The following is an 18,737-nucleotide window of genomic DNA, read 5'->3' on the forward strand; positions in this document are numbered from 1 at the left end:
AGTTTGGAAACAGAGCATTGGCACCACAAGAGAGACACTTTTGTTGAAACGAAACATTGATTTTATTAATCACAACTTTAGTCTAATTTTAAATTTTCAGTGATTTTGTACTGTAAATAGTAGTACTGTATCTAATATACCTTGACAGTTCACAATAGATGCTCCTGAAGGGAATGATCCAGTGGCTTTAGACTTCAGCAGCACAGGGAATGGTCAGGCATGGGCCAATGGGCATCATATTGGTTGTCATTGGGTCTCCTCCACGATGTGGCCGCTGATTCCAAGTCTGAAGCAGTCTGATGTATCCTCATCTAAATCTTGTGCTCAATTGTCTTCATGCTTTAGCGCAGAGCAGAAGATACAATATAACCCCCCCACCCACCACCCCCCCACAAAAGTAAAAAAAGACCCACCCACAAACACATATCAATGCAATCATCATCTTCATTACCAGAATTGTTCCAGCAATGGTAGGCTTAAAATTTTGTTGCAGATGGAGATGAGCTATCCTATCTAATTGGCGGAACTAGTTTTAGATGGTCCAAATTTGTACTTCTTTGTGTTAGAAGCAGCAACATCTCAGAAATTAATTCCTTTGTTTTTAAAATATGCTGTTTGTTTTGGTAAAGGTTCTAAGACTGAAGTAGAAAAAAGGTGGAAAAGAGAAAAAGAATGCCAAGTGAAAATGGGCAAATAGCCTCTTTTTTAGGAGGAACTTCCGGAGAGATAAATTCTGTGAAAATCTATGTGCAATGATATGACGTCTGTTGCAATTTTTGAGACTCAACCTACATCTACATGATCGTCTTGCCACAGATATACCTTTCCAGTAGAGGACCACTGAAGTGGATCCAAGTTATCTGCTAAAATTTCAGAACTTGATCTTGTCTGATACTACCTGATTGTGATCATTGGGATTGGTGCTAAATTTGTCAGTTGGTTGATTTGTATAAGCTACCGCTAATCTTTGGTAATCAATATGAAATGCTTTGCAACTCTGTTGCATCTAGATGTTGTATTGATTTCTTGCTGCTGCTTTTGTGTGCCAATGAATATCCTTAGTTCTGTATGCTTCTCAGATCGATGGCTTTCTATAGTCCAAAGTTCCAAAGTGTTGAGCAGCCTCGTAGTTCAACGTATGCTTCATTTACTTCATAGCTTATACTAGTGCTGCTTAACTTTTATTTGTTAGAGTTAACGACTAGAACTTCTTATGTTTGGCTGCCAACTCTGATAATTCTGCAGTTCAAGCTTCTGTGTGTCACCATGTGCTTCCTGCTGTTGAGTTTGATCATTGATGGATATTTTGAGCACAACCTGTAGATAGTGTGCAAAATTAGGCAACCAAAATCGACAAACAAATTCGTCAGTGTATGTCAACTATTCTGTTTGCAATCAACTGAACAATCGCTGCTCCTTCTCTTCCTCTGTTTTTTTAATCTCCATCTTATCATCATTCTAGAAGCCCGATTTCTATTGAATAATAATTTAAGCATCCAATGCAGATATGAAAACTGTCGCTCCATTAGCACTCTTGCATTGAAGTGCAAAAATGGTTTCCATATAGTGTAGCAAAGCCATAATTTTCTATTTTACTAAATTGCCAACACCACGAGATAGTTGATTTTCAATTAGTTTGAACTTGTCAGGGGAGCTTGACAATCGTTCTTGACTCTTATTTGAAAGAAATGAAGTCAGAGCAACGCATTGTGTGGTAAATGACTACCAACTAAAAGCGGTCCTGGACTACGATCCTGATAAAACATTTGCAAGAGAGAGAGAGAGAGTGAGAGAGCTCCCCATTTCTCTGCAAGTATATATGCACAATCGCAGAATTGATTAACGGGGGTACTTAGATATGATCGATCCCTGTGATCAAAGAGATTGCATGCGGGATTTCTTTTGTTCTTTAATTACACTTGAATTTAATCTGATTTTTCCTACATCTGAATACAAATGAATATTTTTTCGCAAGCACTGGTAATATTATTCTGAATTCAATTGAATAACATTGGTAATGTTATTCTGAAAGTGGTATGAAAATCCAAATATCTTTTTCTAATGTTTTATGGATGCTTGTTATCCAATATTGGTTCCTTGAACTACCCAAAGACATTTTTTTCTGGAATCATGAAAAAGATGCGGTATCTGTGATTCTTGGTCGACCTTTCTTTTTCTGAAATGACATGTGGCATGTGTGTTTGCACTTATTACTTATTGAAAACTTTGTGGTCCAATCTTTTGGCATCTTTTAATGTAATATACTGTAATTTGTCATTCATGTAACTAAAAGTTCTTGTTAGCTTCATGAGAAAAATCCAGTGCAATCAATGTCAGGTTTAGAAGTATATATTTTTAAGTTTTGGTTCAAGGTTTTTACTGGAGTCGTATGGAACTCCATATAGGTATCTGAAAATTATGCATGTTATGTTAATTCCAAGAAGAAACGGTTCATGAATGCAAACATATGTGCATGCACCAGACAAGAAACATGGTTTCAGTCTTGTGCATTATGTTTCTGTCAGCGGTATTATTGATAAATGTTGGTAGTCACGTTGAGTATTTCTAAATCACTTTTTTTTTTCCTGTGATTTTTGGCAGTATTTCATATGCTGATCTGTCTCAAAGAAGAATTTCATGCCAATTAAACTAAAATCCCCAAAAGATGCTCAGTTCATCTTAGTTTTCAACGACATACACTGGTGTCCCACTACAGGTGATAACCTTTCATTTGAGTAGTTAATGTACTTATGACACAATGTGGTATGTTGACTAGATGCTTGTAATACTGATGAAAATGCACTGCAGTTAAATGAAGGTATTAATAGTGTAACTTTTTCAGTATACATATACCTCATAGTGCTAAATGAAGATTGCTTCTGAAATATTTGTCCCACGATTCTTGTCACAGTGCCTTTTTGGTTGCACACGTATTCTATCAGTTTTTATCCTATTTCCGTTAACCGTTTCTTTTTACCAACTTCACAGTGCTAAATGAAGTCATCCGCATTTCCCTTTAATTTGCGAACCCATTTTGAAACCGATCATATTAATCATAGGTTGAGGAGGAACAAGATGTCATGTTTTTGTTTTAGAGAAAGAAATTCTTGTTGGGTGACTATTTTGCCGATGACTCCTCTCGGAATGAGGTTGGTTACTGAATGATCCAGTCACTGAACGAGAGACCATATGATGAATATGATGTTTATATGATGAATATGGTATCTCGGCCGACGAATTTTAAATGCACCTTGTGACTGAGCGACGTCGCCTTCTTGTATGGCCGGCACTCCAATTTTCCCATCGTTATGATTCATCGTGAAATTGAGGAGATGGCCTTTAAAAAGAATCACTAATTGAGACAAAACCAATGGAGCGCCTTGATGTGCAACGTAAATGAGCGGTGAACTCAGTTCTCCGGCAGACTCTTGATGCTCAGGTTCTCTATCTATTCCCACGTTAAGCTTTACTGGCACCAGCACAGATGGCGAGGGAAAAGCCATGAATCTTGTTCAAGGAAGAGTATGAAGTATCTGATACCATGAAACACAGGGACGAGTTCAACGATGGAAATTCCATTTCTCAGTGTGCTGATATCAATTGTAATGACAGATAGTAAGATGCATATGTGGAATACAATGAATGAACTTATCAGAGTGCGGCAGAAGAAAGATCAAGATCCTAAATCACAGAAACAGAGAATTATTTCTGCTTTCATTGGATCCTCTTTCTTTTTATCTGAACAACATTCTACAGCTCCTCGTGGTCCGTTGCCAATTCTGGCTCCCTTATCTTCTCAAGATGTCCTTTGCCTTAACAAGACCCCAGGGTCTATGACTGCTTGGTGGACCTATAGGTGCAACAGATATAGAGCTGACATCCTTTGGAATTCGAAACTCGACCATCCATGAAGCCTTCTCCGACCACACTCCACCCACCCAAAGAAACCCCACAATAGCGACATCAATCTTTAGATAGAGCATCAACGGATAAAATGTACACATGATCTAATCAGGTGGGAGGTAAAAAAGAGTTCTTGGCCGTCCTGTGAAATACATTAAAGAAGTTTTTATAGCTAGTGGGAACCACAAAGATGTTATGAGATACTTTGATTATGAGAAAATCAACAAAGTTTCTCTTGCTAGCCCTTTTTGTGGGATTGACCAAAAATGACATGCAGATCTCTAAAATTAAAAGGTGTGCCCACTAAGATCTGAGTACATACCCCGACTCAAAATGTTTGAGGATTTGGCATTCAGTTAAAAATAATTGGGAATATCTCGAACTTATATCTGCAGATATAAGCAAACGGGTGTTTCAAAGTCGCAGAGAGTAGTCTCATTATTAGAAAACGGAGCCACGAAAACTTTATACATCTAAGATTGTAGAGGCTGTCACTTTATCAAATCGGTGTTGGTACACCAAAGCCCAACTTGCAGGCCAAAGGAGGAAAAAAATGTGGGATTGGGCTTTAAATTGAGCAGACATGATATATTAAATGTGGTTGTTGTGAGGCTTGGTTGAGACAAATTAACAATGTAAGGAGAACATACTTTTTGACTATATAAAATGGCTGCTGGTAGATTATTATCTAGGTATATATAATATTTGATTGTCCACAACCTTCATTCGTCAACAGTTTTATTGTTATTTGATGTAGAAACCGCTAAAGAATTCACTTATCAATCTGTTCCTGTAAATGAGATCTGTCTAGACGGAGCTCGATCCTTATCCCCAAGACTTTACCTAGGGCATAATATGACCTTCCTGTTCTCTTTCTACTTTTTCTTCCGTTTATTATCATTGGAAACTGTATTGCAACCTTTGATATGAGTAATGCAAATTGCAAACTACTAGGGGTCCTTTGGCAGTGAGAACAGTAACAGATTGTTCCATAAATCTATTCTGAAGATTGTGGTAGATTTTTTTTATGAATCTGTAACCATATTTGGGGTAGATTCATGAAACAGTTTGTTGCCATTTTCATTATCAAATGGCCCCTTAGAAATTGAATCTTGCTATCAGAGTTCCTTTTTTGTCTTGTGAATGAATTTTGGGACAAGCTCAGTTGCATGAAATGGGAACTCCTATGCTTTTATCATAGTGAAGTATGTATAATATTGACAGAAATGCCAAAAATTGTGTTTAACCTATGATGAAAACCCTTACCATCTCGCACAACCACCACCCAAAGTAGGTGTTGGAAAGAGAGAGAATCACTGTTAAGAATCAGCAGTTGCCATGCATTTATTTACTCACAAAAGCTATCCTTCCAGCACATATTTGATGCGTCCCCATTCAATGAAATCTGTTTCTTATTCCTGCTGCTGCTGTCACACAGTCAGTCACCTAATCGTTTAACTGCACTATTGGCTGTTAAGATATTGTTATTTGATCTCAAAGTCTACACATTTTCCAGGGATTACATCCTTCATTATTAACCATTACATAACCATTATCCGTTCATTATGCAACCACCAAACAAAAAATTTCTACTTTAGCCATTGAATTCCCCTTGTTTTCCATCTTGATGTGAAAACACATCAAGACTTCTCGAGAAAGGCAAGAAGGCAATCCAGGGAGTACTTGCTCTTTAATTAGTCGGGCGCCTTTATTTCGGTAGCTTTCCCATGGAAATGCTTTGTCGGTAAAACGAAATGGACAGGAAAATGCCGAAGAATCCAGATTTTTCTCTCGGGTTTCTTGAAGAAATAAGCGCCGACCAGTGCAGACTTATCAGATGGGGAAGACTTGTCACGGGATTGACAGTCTGACTCTGACATGATCTCTTATAAAATTGTTCCACGCCGTGTTCTTTTGTTCCTTTTTGCTTTGCACTACCGAATCCCACACACAGACCACTTTCTTGAGTAATTTAATCACATCTTGTTTATGAGAGAAACTTTTTCTCTCGTGGGTGGTACATTATTTTCAGGAGGCCCTTCATATGCCTCTGCAAATTGAGAAGTTTATGTCCATAAACTCCGGCATCAGGCAGCAGACCGCAGTATTGGATTCATAAACTGCATTCCTCCAAGATAACATGACGAATGAATTACAAACTTTTAGTACTAAAGAGAGAAGCTTGAAGGTCAAATGATTCAACGTCTAATCGATGAAATCGCCATTATTGTCCACAACACAGCAGTGGACATAAAGCCCATTCGTATTCTCAGAATCTCAATCTGTCGCGTTTCAACTGGGAACAAGGCAAACGTCTAGTCAATCCGTCACCATTGATTGTTACTGAAAGGTAGTAAGGGCCTTGACCAGAGGCGCCCAAGCATGTGCTTCCATGGCCTGCCGTCTTCCCAGTTCCGCACAGCAGGTAACAAACAGAAGTAACTAATAGAACTGTAGCCAATAGAACATCCGGAAGTCCAAACCAGGTTAGGCAGGGCTGGTAACTAGCACTTTTTATTAATAACCAGCAGTGGCAGAGCCAAGAATTTTAGGTAGGGAGAACGTACGTGTAAATTTTTAATAAGAAAGCAAATGGGTCATCTGTAGATAAAAAAATTCTTTTGGCAAGTCGACAGATCTGTTTTATTCACTGGCAGGAAATTGATTCGAATCTGCAGTAGGTGATGTTCAAATGGCCTGCTTTGTGGTTCTTTCTTCTTTTCTGTTCCCAAAGGAAAGGAACTCTTGAAGAGATTCTGCGGCAAACTTTGGAACGCAAGTCACGAGGCAAGCAACCAAGTTGCTTCATTCGCACATGAAAAAGAAGAAGACCAAGTTGAGAATTCTAAAGCACTTTAACCTCCACAGAAGCAGAAAATTTGAAGTCTGCAACAACAGCAGTAGGGGGCAATGGAGTACTCATAATGATGGATTTGCCGGTCGTAAAACTTAGTTCTTTTGAAGATTCTGCCAGTACATGAAACCACGTGGAGAGGCTTACACTTTTATGACGTTGACTCACTGACGAAGATTGCACGAAAAGATGGATTTAATAACGTGGAAAAGGTGTGCCGCTCAACGTCTTCAGCGGTATTGTTCAGCAACAGCTGAGGGAAAATGTTTCCGAGATTTCGAGGGCCGTCCAGGTCTAGCAAACGGGAATTAATATATGCATTTCCCTGGTTTTTTTAATGTTTTTTTGAGCGTTTTAATATTCAGTTTAAAATGGATCCTAACACGCTTGATAACTGGTTTCAACAGATTGATCGTAGAATATCAATTGCTTGGTGATCCGTTTGAATCACTTTAAAGTAGGGACACTCTAAGTTTGGTGGCCAAAAGTTGGCAAAGGAAGACTTTGACAACAAAAATACTAACATAATTTTTCTTCAATTTGTTACAAAGATTGAAGCAAATTCATGTTCAATTTGTTACAAAGATTGAAGCAAATTCATGTAACACTGCATTCTAGTTTCATGAATTTAGTGCTTCGTGAATCTACTCCAATCATTGAAACAGACAGATTCATGAAACATTGTATTAATGTTCTTATTAAACAAGCCCAAACGCATTCTTGGTGAAAAAATTGGTTTACATTCAAAATGAGAAGTAATAAAAGCATTTGATAATATTATTAGCCCACAACATGAGGTTGCATGCGATAGGCTCGGATCTTAGATCCGAGGGTGCATAAAAAGTGTGTTTTGGTAGATTCCAGTTTAAACAAACTGAAGATCTCAATAACAACATGTTAAAAACCATGAATTTTCAAAGCCGATGGAAAGTGATCTGATCTTAATCCATGAATCTGAGATACTAGGATCTTAGATGACCATGGATCTCAGATCAGCAGGGAAACAAACACAACTTAAATTTCTTAAAAGTTCTTCAAAGTGCTCAATTTAAGACTTTGTTCAAGTCCTTTTTCACACACCAAGTGTGGAAGGAAAGATGGTAGACGACAACTTTTAGGAGTACATCATGGTCAATCGATGACAACGACTCAATCGACCAATGTCTTCTCGTTCTAATGAAATTGTGTAAAAGCTACACTCCGCCTAGATCTACATAAATAGCCACATCTCCGTCCTTCCAAATCTTAGAAATTGTAGTGCCAAGAACACTAAATCCATCGGCATAACCCATAAAACTTCATATATAATAAACTAAAGACTCGACTCTGGTCGAACATGCATGTGCGCCGATGTGATAGATTAAACTTACTTGTCCTGAAATATATATGCCTTGTGGGCTATCAGCAGGACATTATTTGTTCATCACAACCTTGATTATATACATTTCGTATTCATATGATCATGAGACCAGTGGAAATTTTATATTATCAAACGTTCTTTAGTGAACAAAATTAAGCACTAACGCCGACCATATCTTGATTGAGGCACCGGATATCAAGAAGGCCATATCTCAACAAGATCGGAGTCGACAGAGAAATTCATATAAAACGAAGAACTGTGTTCCACCAACTCCATCACGAGGAACACGTTGGTCCATCTACCCGATTCTGCCTTTCCTTGCACCGACCCTGACCGGATCCATGGACAGGTACTGGGTTTTGATGATACTCGCGATTAACATGTTATTATTGTACAAGAATCAAATACAAATCGATAAAACACTTGTTATGTATGTCTTAATTTTTTATAGGACAATAACAATGTGTTACAGCTACCAAATGACCCGTTTGCATAAGACTTAGGTGAGTGGTTAAGCATTTAAAGTCATGAACAGAAAAGAGAGTAAAAAAAATCGGAGGAAAAAATTTCACTCATTTTTATAAGCAGCAGGTACGTGAGGTGGGCCACGTCTTGACAACCACCTCCTATCCTATCAAACAAGAATAGTGCCCATCCTTCGTCCTATATGCAGCGCATCCTCACTTATCGACATCTCGTCTCCAATCTCTTTGAAAACTCCACTTGTTTTTAGAAGAATCTTACCAGACCTGTATAAAAATCAATTTAAAAGTATTTTTACTACCTTTCTTCGCCGAGAAAAAAAAAAAGAAACAATCAACGGCGTACAGCAGATCTGGTAAACTGCATTTTTTTTTTAAAAAAAAGAAAATTTGTATTGTGACCAACCGTGCATTAAAAACAATTAAAAAGGAAGAGAGTAACCGAACAAATAGAATATGATGTTTACGGCAGTCGGAAAAAAAACAAAAAAAAAAAAAAGCATTCCCGACAAAGGCGATTTTTACGACGGTGTTGGAGAGGAAGAAAGGCCGGGGTGGTGGGTCCGGTGGCCGTGATATGAGTCCAAAGGACGGGCCAACCTCGCGGAGGCAAGATCTGGGTGTCGTAATCGCAGGTCGCTTCACTGAGAAAGCAGCACGGCAGCGCCATGGCGAGGCTATGGCTCTCTTTGCACCGAGCAAGATTCCACGTGGGTCCGCAGAATGAGCCAACCGGACCGGAGCAACGCCGCACCGGCGGACAGCGGAAGGCGTACGCAAAGGGAAACAAACATAAAAACAAGGGCAAAGAAAGCTCCAAGTAAAAAAAAAAAACACAGGCGGGGCTGACACGGCCAAGAAGAAGAAGAAGAAGAAGCATCAGCTGACTGGCTTTGGAAGATTCCCCTCCCACCCACGCTGGTCGGTGGAGGGAGTAAATGTTGGTTGGCTTCTTTGTTCTTTTCCCCACCCCCCTCTTCACGCTCTTCTTTATTATCCACCCTATATAAAACTTATCCATCTAAATGGATATAAGTTAAATAATAAATATATATATATATATATATATATATGTTAAGTAAATTAATAAACTACTTTACCTTGTTAGGAAGGTAAGAAAATCAAACAAAAGGACATGCTTTTTATCTATCAAGGGAGAAAGTAAGTTTAAAATGAGCCTTTGCTTGGAGGACTGAGGCCAGGCCAGAGACGGGTAAGCAACACGTCACTGGTTCGAATGGTATGAGTGCCACTTTTGTAGCATAGGAAGGAAGTCTCTTCTCTCGCAGTCGAGTCGGGTAAGAAGCTAGAGAAGTAGGTAGCGGTCATGCCCATGGTAGCTGACCTACCTTGCTAGGCATTTCCTGCTGCTTAAGGAGAGTTTAATTTTTGATGGGAGCAAAAAAAAAATACCAAATCTAAAGCAAAGTCCACACTTCACATATATAAAAAGTGTGAAGGTAGTTAGTACTTTTGTTGTTTACAGCATTACCATGGCTAGTAGACCTCACCTACAAGCACACCTAACCTTCGCTCATTCTTATTAGCCTGCTCACCACTTTTTCAAAAGTCATAGTTACCTCCTGTGTAACTGAAACTTACCCTCCAGCCATCAATCAACCATGCTCACATGCTTGTTGACCTTATTTAGAAGCAAGTTGACTCATAAACCCTTCTTATTTTTTTCTTTTTTATCATATAAGAGTATTATGTTGAGGTAGATTAATATAATATTCTATGAATGTTGGAGGAGATAACAACTTGTTATTATTGCTAAACAGACACTAAGTAAAACACCTTTTAACCTTATGTGAAGCTTAGTTTCTTGCCTCTAGATTGAGTTGAGTGGACCTAGCCCACGGTTGCAGCCAACAAGAACTTGATTGGGCTTGAGGCTTGGTTCTAGTAGAGTTTGATCTTTGAAGTGAGCCGTCGAGCATGTTGGAGGTTCATCTCAAGCAGAATGGAGCGGACCGACTGTGCACCGGACTAGACCGAGGCTCGAGCCAACTCTGATGGTCGACGAGCCGGTAGGCGAGAGGCATTTGCGTAAATTTAGCGGCGAGATCTCCACCGTCTTCCACGGCGAAGGGCAGGGAGTCATCCCCTCTGAGAAAAAGGTCAGGATCCAAGGAGGCCCCGGTGGGAGAAAAAAAAAAGTTACCAAACCGACGGTCGCCTTGTCTTCTCTTTATCACATCATTCCATGAGATGACGCCACGCGTCCGTCGAGATTCACAAGAAACGCATCCATAAAAGCCAAGATGGCTCCGAATCGCCACCCTTATCCCTCCCCTCTCCGCTCGCACTTTTCCCCTCGCTCTCTCTTGACGGCAAAGGATACTGCTCCGGCCGGCGAGTCACATTTCCGGAGGGAAGATGCTGGAGGAGTCGATCCCCGCCATCTGGGCGTCCATGCACAGTTGGTTCACGCCAACCGTTCTGTTCGTGCTCCTCAACCTTGTTATCGGCACCATCATCGCCACCTCCAGCGGCGCCGGGCAGAAATCCAGCGGGACCGGGCAGAAATCAGGCGACAAGCCTCTGGCGAGACCCCCCTCCATGATGGAGCGCGTCCGGTCCATCAATCTCCATAAGCAAACCGTGGAAGATGTCCCGGCAGTTACGGTGACGAAGCCCGCCGAGCCGGAGGAGATATCGGCTGTAGAGGAGATCTTCCGAGACGGCGGGCAATCTGGGGATGGCGTTGCTGCGCTTAGTACTGGTGGCGGTGATGGTGCTGGGGCCGACGATGGCGGTGCTGCCGAAGAGACTCCGGTGAGACGTCGGAGGATGAAAAAGTGGGCGAGCGAGAAGTTGCCGGCCACCACCGGCTTGGTTAAGGAGGAGCAGCCCAATCGGCGGGGGGAGTCCGTGAGAGGCCACCGTAGGGTGGAAGAGTTCGACGATGATTCCGGCGGGGAGGAGGTGGACGCGAAGGCTGACGACTTCATCAACCGGTTCAAGCAGCAGCTGCAGTTGCAGAGGATGGAGTCGATCATGAGGCATAAGGAGATGCTCAACAGGGGCAGATAAAGGGAGCCAACCCGACGAAACCAACCCCACCATCTCCCTCCCTCCCTCTCTTTCTGTTGTTTTTGCTCTTTCCTCTTCGTTGGGAGTTAACAGGGTTTTACATGTAGATCTCTTTCTAGGCGATCAAAATAGAAGAAAAACGAAAGCATAGTCCAAATCCTCCATGGTTCACTTCTTTGCTGCACCATTGATGGATCTGTGAGAAGTATCCTTTTCCTCAGTAATTTTTTCAACCTTTAAAAGTGAAGATAGGAAAGGAAAAGATGGGGATTTTTTATCTTGGGTTTTTGGATCAAAGCATATAATTTTTGTTCCGGTTGTTTATGATGTATTATCATCCACCATTTATGAACATGGCAATAGGACTCTCTCTCTCCCTCTCTTTATATATCTCTCTTTCGCAGTGTAACAGGCACAAGAACAGCACTGTTACTGCATGTTTATGGCATTTATTCGTTGCTGGTGAAACGCCTTCATTTATTCTGTTTGGGCGCTCTCTGTGTTTGATCTCTGCATCTGCCTTCTGCCTAGGGCAACTAGTAACAGAGCACATGGGATGGTGGGAGCCCTTCCCCATCTCCTTTTCGTTTTGTCTTTTTTTCCCTTTCCTTCTTCTTTTGCTCTCTTTCGAGCTGGGGTGAGGGCGGCCGGTGGAATTAAAAACGGCTCTGAAGCTGGCAGGCCCAGTTGTTGGCTCGAGACTCGTGTTTGATGAGACCAGACTTCGTTCCCTTCGAGTTTGCATTGTTTAGAGAGATGCCGCCATTGAAGATAGACGACAGATCAGATCACTGATAAGCATCCAAACGAGCATTTAAGATCAACTGTGAGGAGGTCTCCGTCTTCCTCTTGTTTACTGGATATAGTGGGCTTCCTTCAGTGGGAGAGATCGACGGCTCAAATGCTTCGAAAATCAGACGGAAAATGTGATGTTCTTAGTTATAAATTGATCCTACCATCGGATCCATCTATTCTGCTATTAAATGTTTTGGAACATAAGATAGAATAGACAATCCGAGTCTAGTTCTGGTCACACGACCCGGTTCGTTTTTCTTCGTCTTGACACTTCTGTCCTCATCCTGAAAGCGCCCCTCGGTTGACGCACCGACATGTTTCCGGGAACCTGTCTACCATCCAAGGGTATTGTCGTCAAGTTTGGATTCAAAAGAACGAGGGCACGATAACTTAACATTACGATTAAGTTGATATATATATATGTAACGAAGAATATAAAAGATGTGAATTATAATGGTGAAGAACTTTGCAGGTTCTAACGGGTATAAACCCCATGATAAACATATTTATATAAGAAGAAAGGAATGAACGTGTTGGTGATTCCGTAAGATGGGTGCAGACAGAAAAACTTTTCTATTGTTCGAGAATTTTGTTGGCCCCCGGATTGAAGGGCAAGTCTGACAGAAGCGGGTGCAGTGCATCTGACTCATCGAGCCTTCTAGACGGGCAGGCACAGTGCATTCCATGGTTAAAAATGATGATATTTTACCTGGTTTTATGGAAGTAACATAGAAGAAATAAACTTATTCGGTTTCTCGGTAGAGGTATTTCTCAAACTTTCGTTTCTGTGATGCATCGACCAATGTACTGCGTCTTTTGATGCCATCTTAGCGCAACTTATGTGTTGTGCGTGTGAGAGCGACAGACAGAGAGGCCAGAAGTTTAGTATTCTTTATAAAAGATGATAAATCCTCCCTCGCCAGACCACCTAGTCATTTCGCCAAGATTTGATATCTAGATCTAACTTTTGATGCCTCAAGGGGCATAGCATAGTTTTATTGCACGTTAAGTTGGGCTGAAGGGTGCCTTGCCTCGTCTCTCCGTTATGGGGTCGAGCGAGCGTGGTGCGACACGAAGGTGAAGGCAAGACGAAGGGAAAAAGGCCACAGTGGCATAGCTACATGGTGACTGTTCACACCAGTCTCGTAAAAGTTCTTTATTTTTAAATAGGAATGTTATATATATATATATATATATATATATATATATATATATATATATATATATATATATATAAAAGTGTTCCACCAAAAGTATTTTTAAACAAGTGTCCCTCCAATGAATTTTTTCGCTCCATCACTCGAAGAAGGGCTTTTGCTCTATATTTGGAGCTGTGAATTTTAATCATCTCACTAAGTACCCGGAATGATATAAACATTTGACAACATTTTGGTATGCAATATTGGAAGTTTTAATTAATTTACATTAGAAACAAAAAAGAATTATTAGGACGTCAAAATGGTAGTAGCTGTCTAGCTGAGTCCAAGCTTCCGAAACAACGTTCGAAAGTTCATATCTAAAATTATATAGTGCACTTCATATTTAATTCCTGCTGATTTCGTTTTAATCAATCATCCAATCCTACAACACACACACACACACCCCTTCATGTGCGCATAGCATACACATACTCAAGCACACCCCAGCAAGAGCGCGTGCACATGTGGACACACACATTGAAAGCCTCAATTTTCTTCATTTTAAAATTTTTTTTTTTTGTGAAAAAGTAAGAGGCTACATTTATCACAAAATCCAGGGTAGAGGCTGGCGCCTAGAGGTGCTAGTATTCGGAGAAATAATTTTGTGCACAAGTCCACGATTTGGTCATCTTTTTTCCACGGACATTATTTGTTAGCAGTTGACCAGCGAAAGAATTTATTGTTACTCTGTGTTTGTTCGATATACTTATGATCCCAACCTGTCCAATCCGCATCAAACCTACCAATTTATTCAACTTTCCAGAGAAAAATTGGGGCTGATCACGTACATGTTTGATTCACTTCCTAGAAATTTCAAGAAAGACAAATAATTTGTGCTTGTAAATATGGACCATTTTGATGATACTTCAGACTACTAAAGTACTTGGAAGGAAATCTCATATTATTTCTCTTTTGGAAGAGTCCATATCGTTTTGGAACTCATGAATCCCACTGTCTCTTCCTTGTTTATGATGTTGATTTGTTGTATTTTTTGCCATCAAATAAAGCAAAGGTTCTGATAAAGGTCACACAGACTTGCTTTTCACTTCAGCTACTTACGTCAAAAGGCACACACCCACATACATAGAGCTTGTGATCGTGTTAAGCATGCATGTGCGTGTCCACATGCTCGCGCTCATAGCTTTGCAGGTAGATCATGTGGGCAACCATGAGCCAGTGCGACCACCACTGTCATTTTTCTTGAGTTTCCTTCAAGAAATGCTCGCTTTTCTTCTTTTGAGGGAGAAGTTAAGAAGTTAGTCATCTTCTTTGCGGCGGAGAGTTTTGTGTGGATCCAAGATAGAGGTGCAATCAACTGAAAACACGACCATTATGAGGTGTTACAACTAATTTGCTATTTGTCTGATCCAGAATTGCTTTCATATATATAATCCAGGAGTGAGTAAGAACTCAGCAGGACCCGCAGTCTGCCCCCGCTTTTTCCGGAGAGATTTGGCATCTTAATCTTCGGTCCCATCTTCAATGATGATCCTTCATTTCACGGATATGATATTATTAATGCCCATATGATCTATCTTAGACAGTGACTGGTAGATGTTACCATTTCTTCTAAAATGCTAAGAAGCTGGATGCATCAAAGTAACCAATTCGTGGCATGTACTTAAAGAAAGATGTACGCAGCGATGCGGGTTTTTCCGGTGATGTTTTCTGCTCTTCATGTTGAACTGAAAAAGCTTCGATGCTCGCAAACTCAAGCATATTCAATTGTCAATGGAGAAACCATGCCATCATCCGTGCCGCATCAAAAGCATTTGTTAGTGATAAGATGATCAACGATAATCAAGGAGAGGATACGATCTATGGTTACACCAACTCAGCATCAATCTCCTCATGATAAGGAAAGAATTATTTCTAAAACAGTCTCATGTAAGCTTGCTCAAGTCTACCGTGTAAATCAAGATCCTAAAATCAAGGATCTCAATTGTACACAGTAACTTTAAATAAGTGTACTATCTTGGTTGAATTATTGAAGAATAGAAGAGAGTGTTATCCCTGTGGACGTAGGCTGAGTTTAGCCGAACCACATTGCATCTGTGTTCTTCTCTGTCTCTTAGTTTTTGTTCTCCTTCTTTAACTGTTAGATGATCATTGGTGCTTTAGTTGCGCTTTAAAGAGTGTTCCATCTGAATTAATAGTGATCAAGAAACGCGTTAGAATAAAAATAGGCAAATAGTACTGTTTTACCTGCGCACTAGTTCTAACCTCGACGTTCATTATATTCTTATAAATTGCTTCCTGAACTGGGCTTCATTTTGAGTATAAGAATCTAACTCTTTCTGCTAAGATTTAGTCCAATATTTATTGAAGCACGTAGTTGCATGCACAAGCACCTCACTGAGGTAAGTCAAGTGCACTAACCATTTCGAGATGATGGGTTGTTAACCTCCTCACGTATATGTGTGTATGTATGTGTGCGCGCATGTGTGTTAACGGTTTTCGCATGTACGTGTGCCGTCCTCGAAAATCATGCTGTTACCATGTCCAAACAATATGGTCACTATCATTATGATAATATTCATGTCTAATGACTGCAAAATCCAAAACCAATTGTGGACATCTACCATATACCGATTTTCCTCATGCTCACGTTGGAGTTAGTAAAGCTGCCCATAATTGTGATTGTAACTTTCTTATCTTTATTAAAGATGTCAATTAGATAAAACTTATATGATATTGAATCGTATCAATTTGTCCCAGTTGCATTAACATAAATGCAAATGTGACAGTTTATTAATTGAGCTCTCTTACACGAAACTGATAAGACGCAACTCGTAGGAAATCGACAGACATGTAATGCACATGATGGGGGATCAGAAACAAAAAGCAAACAATCTACTTTAATGGGATTTTAAACTAGAGGAATTTTCGTGCCTATGTTAATACACGAAGAAACTGTATTAAGAAAAGGGGACGTTCTATCTAGGGGCTTACCTTTGGGTAAGAAGATGTTGTGCATGTGATTATATTGTATGTCAAGAAGAACACATGTTACGGTCGTTCCTAACTCAAGTAAAAAGCCCAGTTTGAATGAAACGAGAGTGATCTTTGTATTACATAACATCTCAAGTTGGAAGAACAATATGAAAAAACATGAAATTTCAATGTTTTTAGCGTTAGTTTTAATTATGGCCCTTATTTTGTCAAGTATTCAGCAAAATTTGGGTTTGGATTAGAAAATTAAATCAGAAATTAAATTATGTCAAAAGTGGCCAGCTTCTAAAGTCAACCATTCATCCAAATATGAGCGACCACTTGTTGCATGTGAACTTAGTTTTTGTTGCATATGAGCTTAGTTTTATCTATCTATACGAGATAAATTTAGCATTTGCAAAGTTACCATCCAGATCCAAACATGTTTCGGCCGCCGTCTCCGATATCTCCCTTTTCGTTCCTTTCCTTTCTTTCCCATTCATGATTATTCTCTTTCCTTTCTTTTCCATTCATGAGTATTCCCTCCCTTTCCTCTATCCAACCAAGCTGTAAATTCAAAACTCAACCAAATCTGAATCTGAATGTGAATTTAAGCGAGATGAACTTGGGACCGGCTTTAGCTGATCCAATTCCAAAGCAAATGAAAATTTGAAGTCAGTCACCATCAGGTCTGATCCAATTAATTAGAGTAGTGAAAAGGGTTCCAATCTTTTAGATCCGGCAGTGTCGATTTGACAACCAAACCAGCACCTACCAGGCCCATGTGGGCCGTATCAAGGTTCAGATACCGTAGGGATCCAGACCAAGTTATGGCCTTGGATAGATCTACTCCCACCCAGCTCACATATCCATCAAGGGAAGCCTGCTCATGTCATGAACATTAGGAAAATGACTCTGTTACTGTTACAATACCTTTTTCTTAATCTTCTACTTATTTGTTTGTTTGGGAGTTTCCACATTATTTCCATGTATAACATGAGACTCTGTAATTACTTTACTTTTTTCCTCCCGGTTCTCTTATTTGATTAAATGCTTCCCATGGTGGCTTCGTTTTTAGCCTGAGCCATTGTTCTTTCCCCAAGTTATTTGACCTTCTTCTTATTCAGGCCGAAAAACTTTTGTCGCTCGCGCATCTGCATAAAACCCTGAGGTTCAGAGCTTATGCTTGTTTATACTTAGAATTAGGCATTTAACCAGCTGGTCGCTAGCCCAACCAGCTATACGAAACCTCTTGGGACCAAAGAGGGGCTCATTCATGCCGGGAGATGTCACGGACTGACAACTTCAGTCCGTGCGGCATAGCAGGCACCTTATGCCGTCAGCCTTAAACAATCGAAATGGGTGCAGAGGTCATTTGGAAAGCAAAGTGTATAAAAAATACAAAGAGTGAATAAAGAAAACTCGAAATGTATTTTTTTATGAAAAGCTTGTAATGAGGAAGGTAAGAAAGAAGAATAATCTTAACTTGTTTACATAAGGTTGACTGAAGCGACTTACAATATTTGTGCCGACCACCCAAAACAAGGAACCCAATGCCTACACTTGGGACCGGATTGGATGGTGCTCCGTCGTAGGTGAAAACTCAAGCATAAACTAAAGACTCAACATAAACAAAAAAAATACATAACAAAGCAAATACAGACTCTAGACACAGGAAAACAGAGCTGCGCACTACAATTAGTGATGTCAATTATTTATAAGTTAGCTACATAAATCTTACGGCCTCTTTTAAGCACTGAGAAGTTAAGCAAGTAACATAAGCATTTTAAATTGTATACGAAGTAGACATTCATACGAAACCTTGAAATGTAGATAAGAGTGCTATTCAAGGGCATCTCAATATTTTAGGGCCAAATGAAAAAAAAAAAAAAAAAAAACTTTTGGATTAATTTATGCAGATTCTTCTCAAGACAAAGATATTATTAGCTAATACGTCGGAACATGATCATAAATCTCCACAAACTGTCAATATAACAATTTTAAAAGTACATACATACTAAAACAAGTTTTTGTCCCCTGCTCTTCTTCTTCAATAGCGGGCTCTCTCCTCCTACTCAGCCTCGACTCGTCCATGCCTATCTCAAATATGCAGCTAATTAAGCTCCATTTTTGCTTACAAAAGCCGCTAAAAATTTGTTTTAAGTTTTACATGGGAA

The 18,737-nt window shown here is 39.9% G+C and overlaps 1 protein-coding gene across 1 annotated transcript; it reads left to right on the plus strand.

Moving 5' to 3' along the window:
• The first annotated feature begins 10,868 nt into the window (after window positions 1-10,868).
• Window positions 10,869-12,023, plus strand: LOC116249479 (pathogen-associated molecular patterns-induced protein A70-like). The gene has a single exon (XM_031622615.2). The coding sequence runs from the start codon at window positions 10,979-10,981 to the stop codon at window positions 11,633-11,635; it is 657 nt and encodes a 218-aa protein (XP_031478475.1). The 5' UTR covers window positions 10,869-10,978; the 3' UTR covers window positions 11,636-12,023.
• The last annotated feature ends 6,714 nt before the right edge of the window (window positions 12,024-18,737 follow it).

The sequence above is a fragment of the Nymphaea colorata genome, chromosome 1 (genome assembly GCF_008831285.2).
Source record: "Nymphaea colorata isolate Beijing-Zhang1983 chromosome 1, ASM883128v2, whole genome shotgun sequence".
Taxonomy (NCBI): domain Eukaryota; kingdom Viridiplantae; phylum Streptophyta; class Magnoliopsida; order Nymphaeales; family Nymphaeaceae; genus Nymphaea; species Nymphaea colorata.

Coding starts and splice junctions, on each gene's coding strand:
- LOC116249479 (XM_031622615.2), top strand. CDS start 10,979: ATGCTGGAGGAGTCGATCCCCGCCATCTGGGCGTCCATGCACAGTTGG.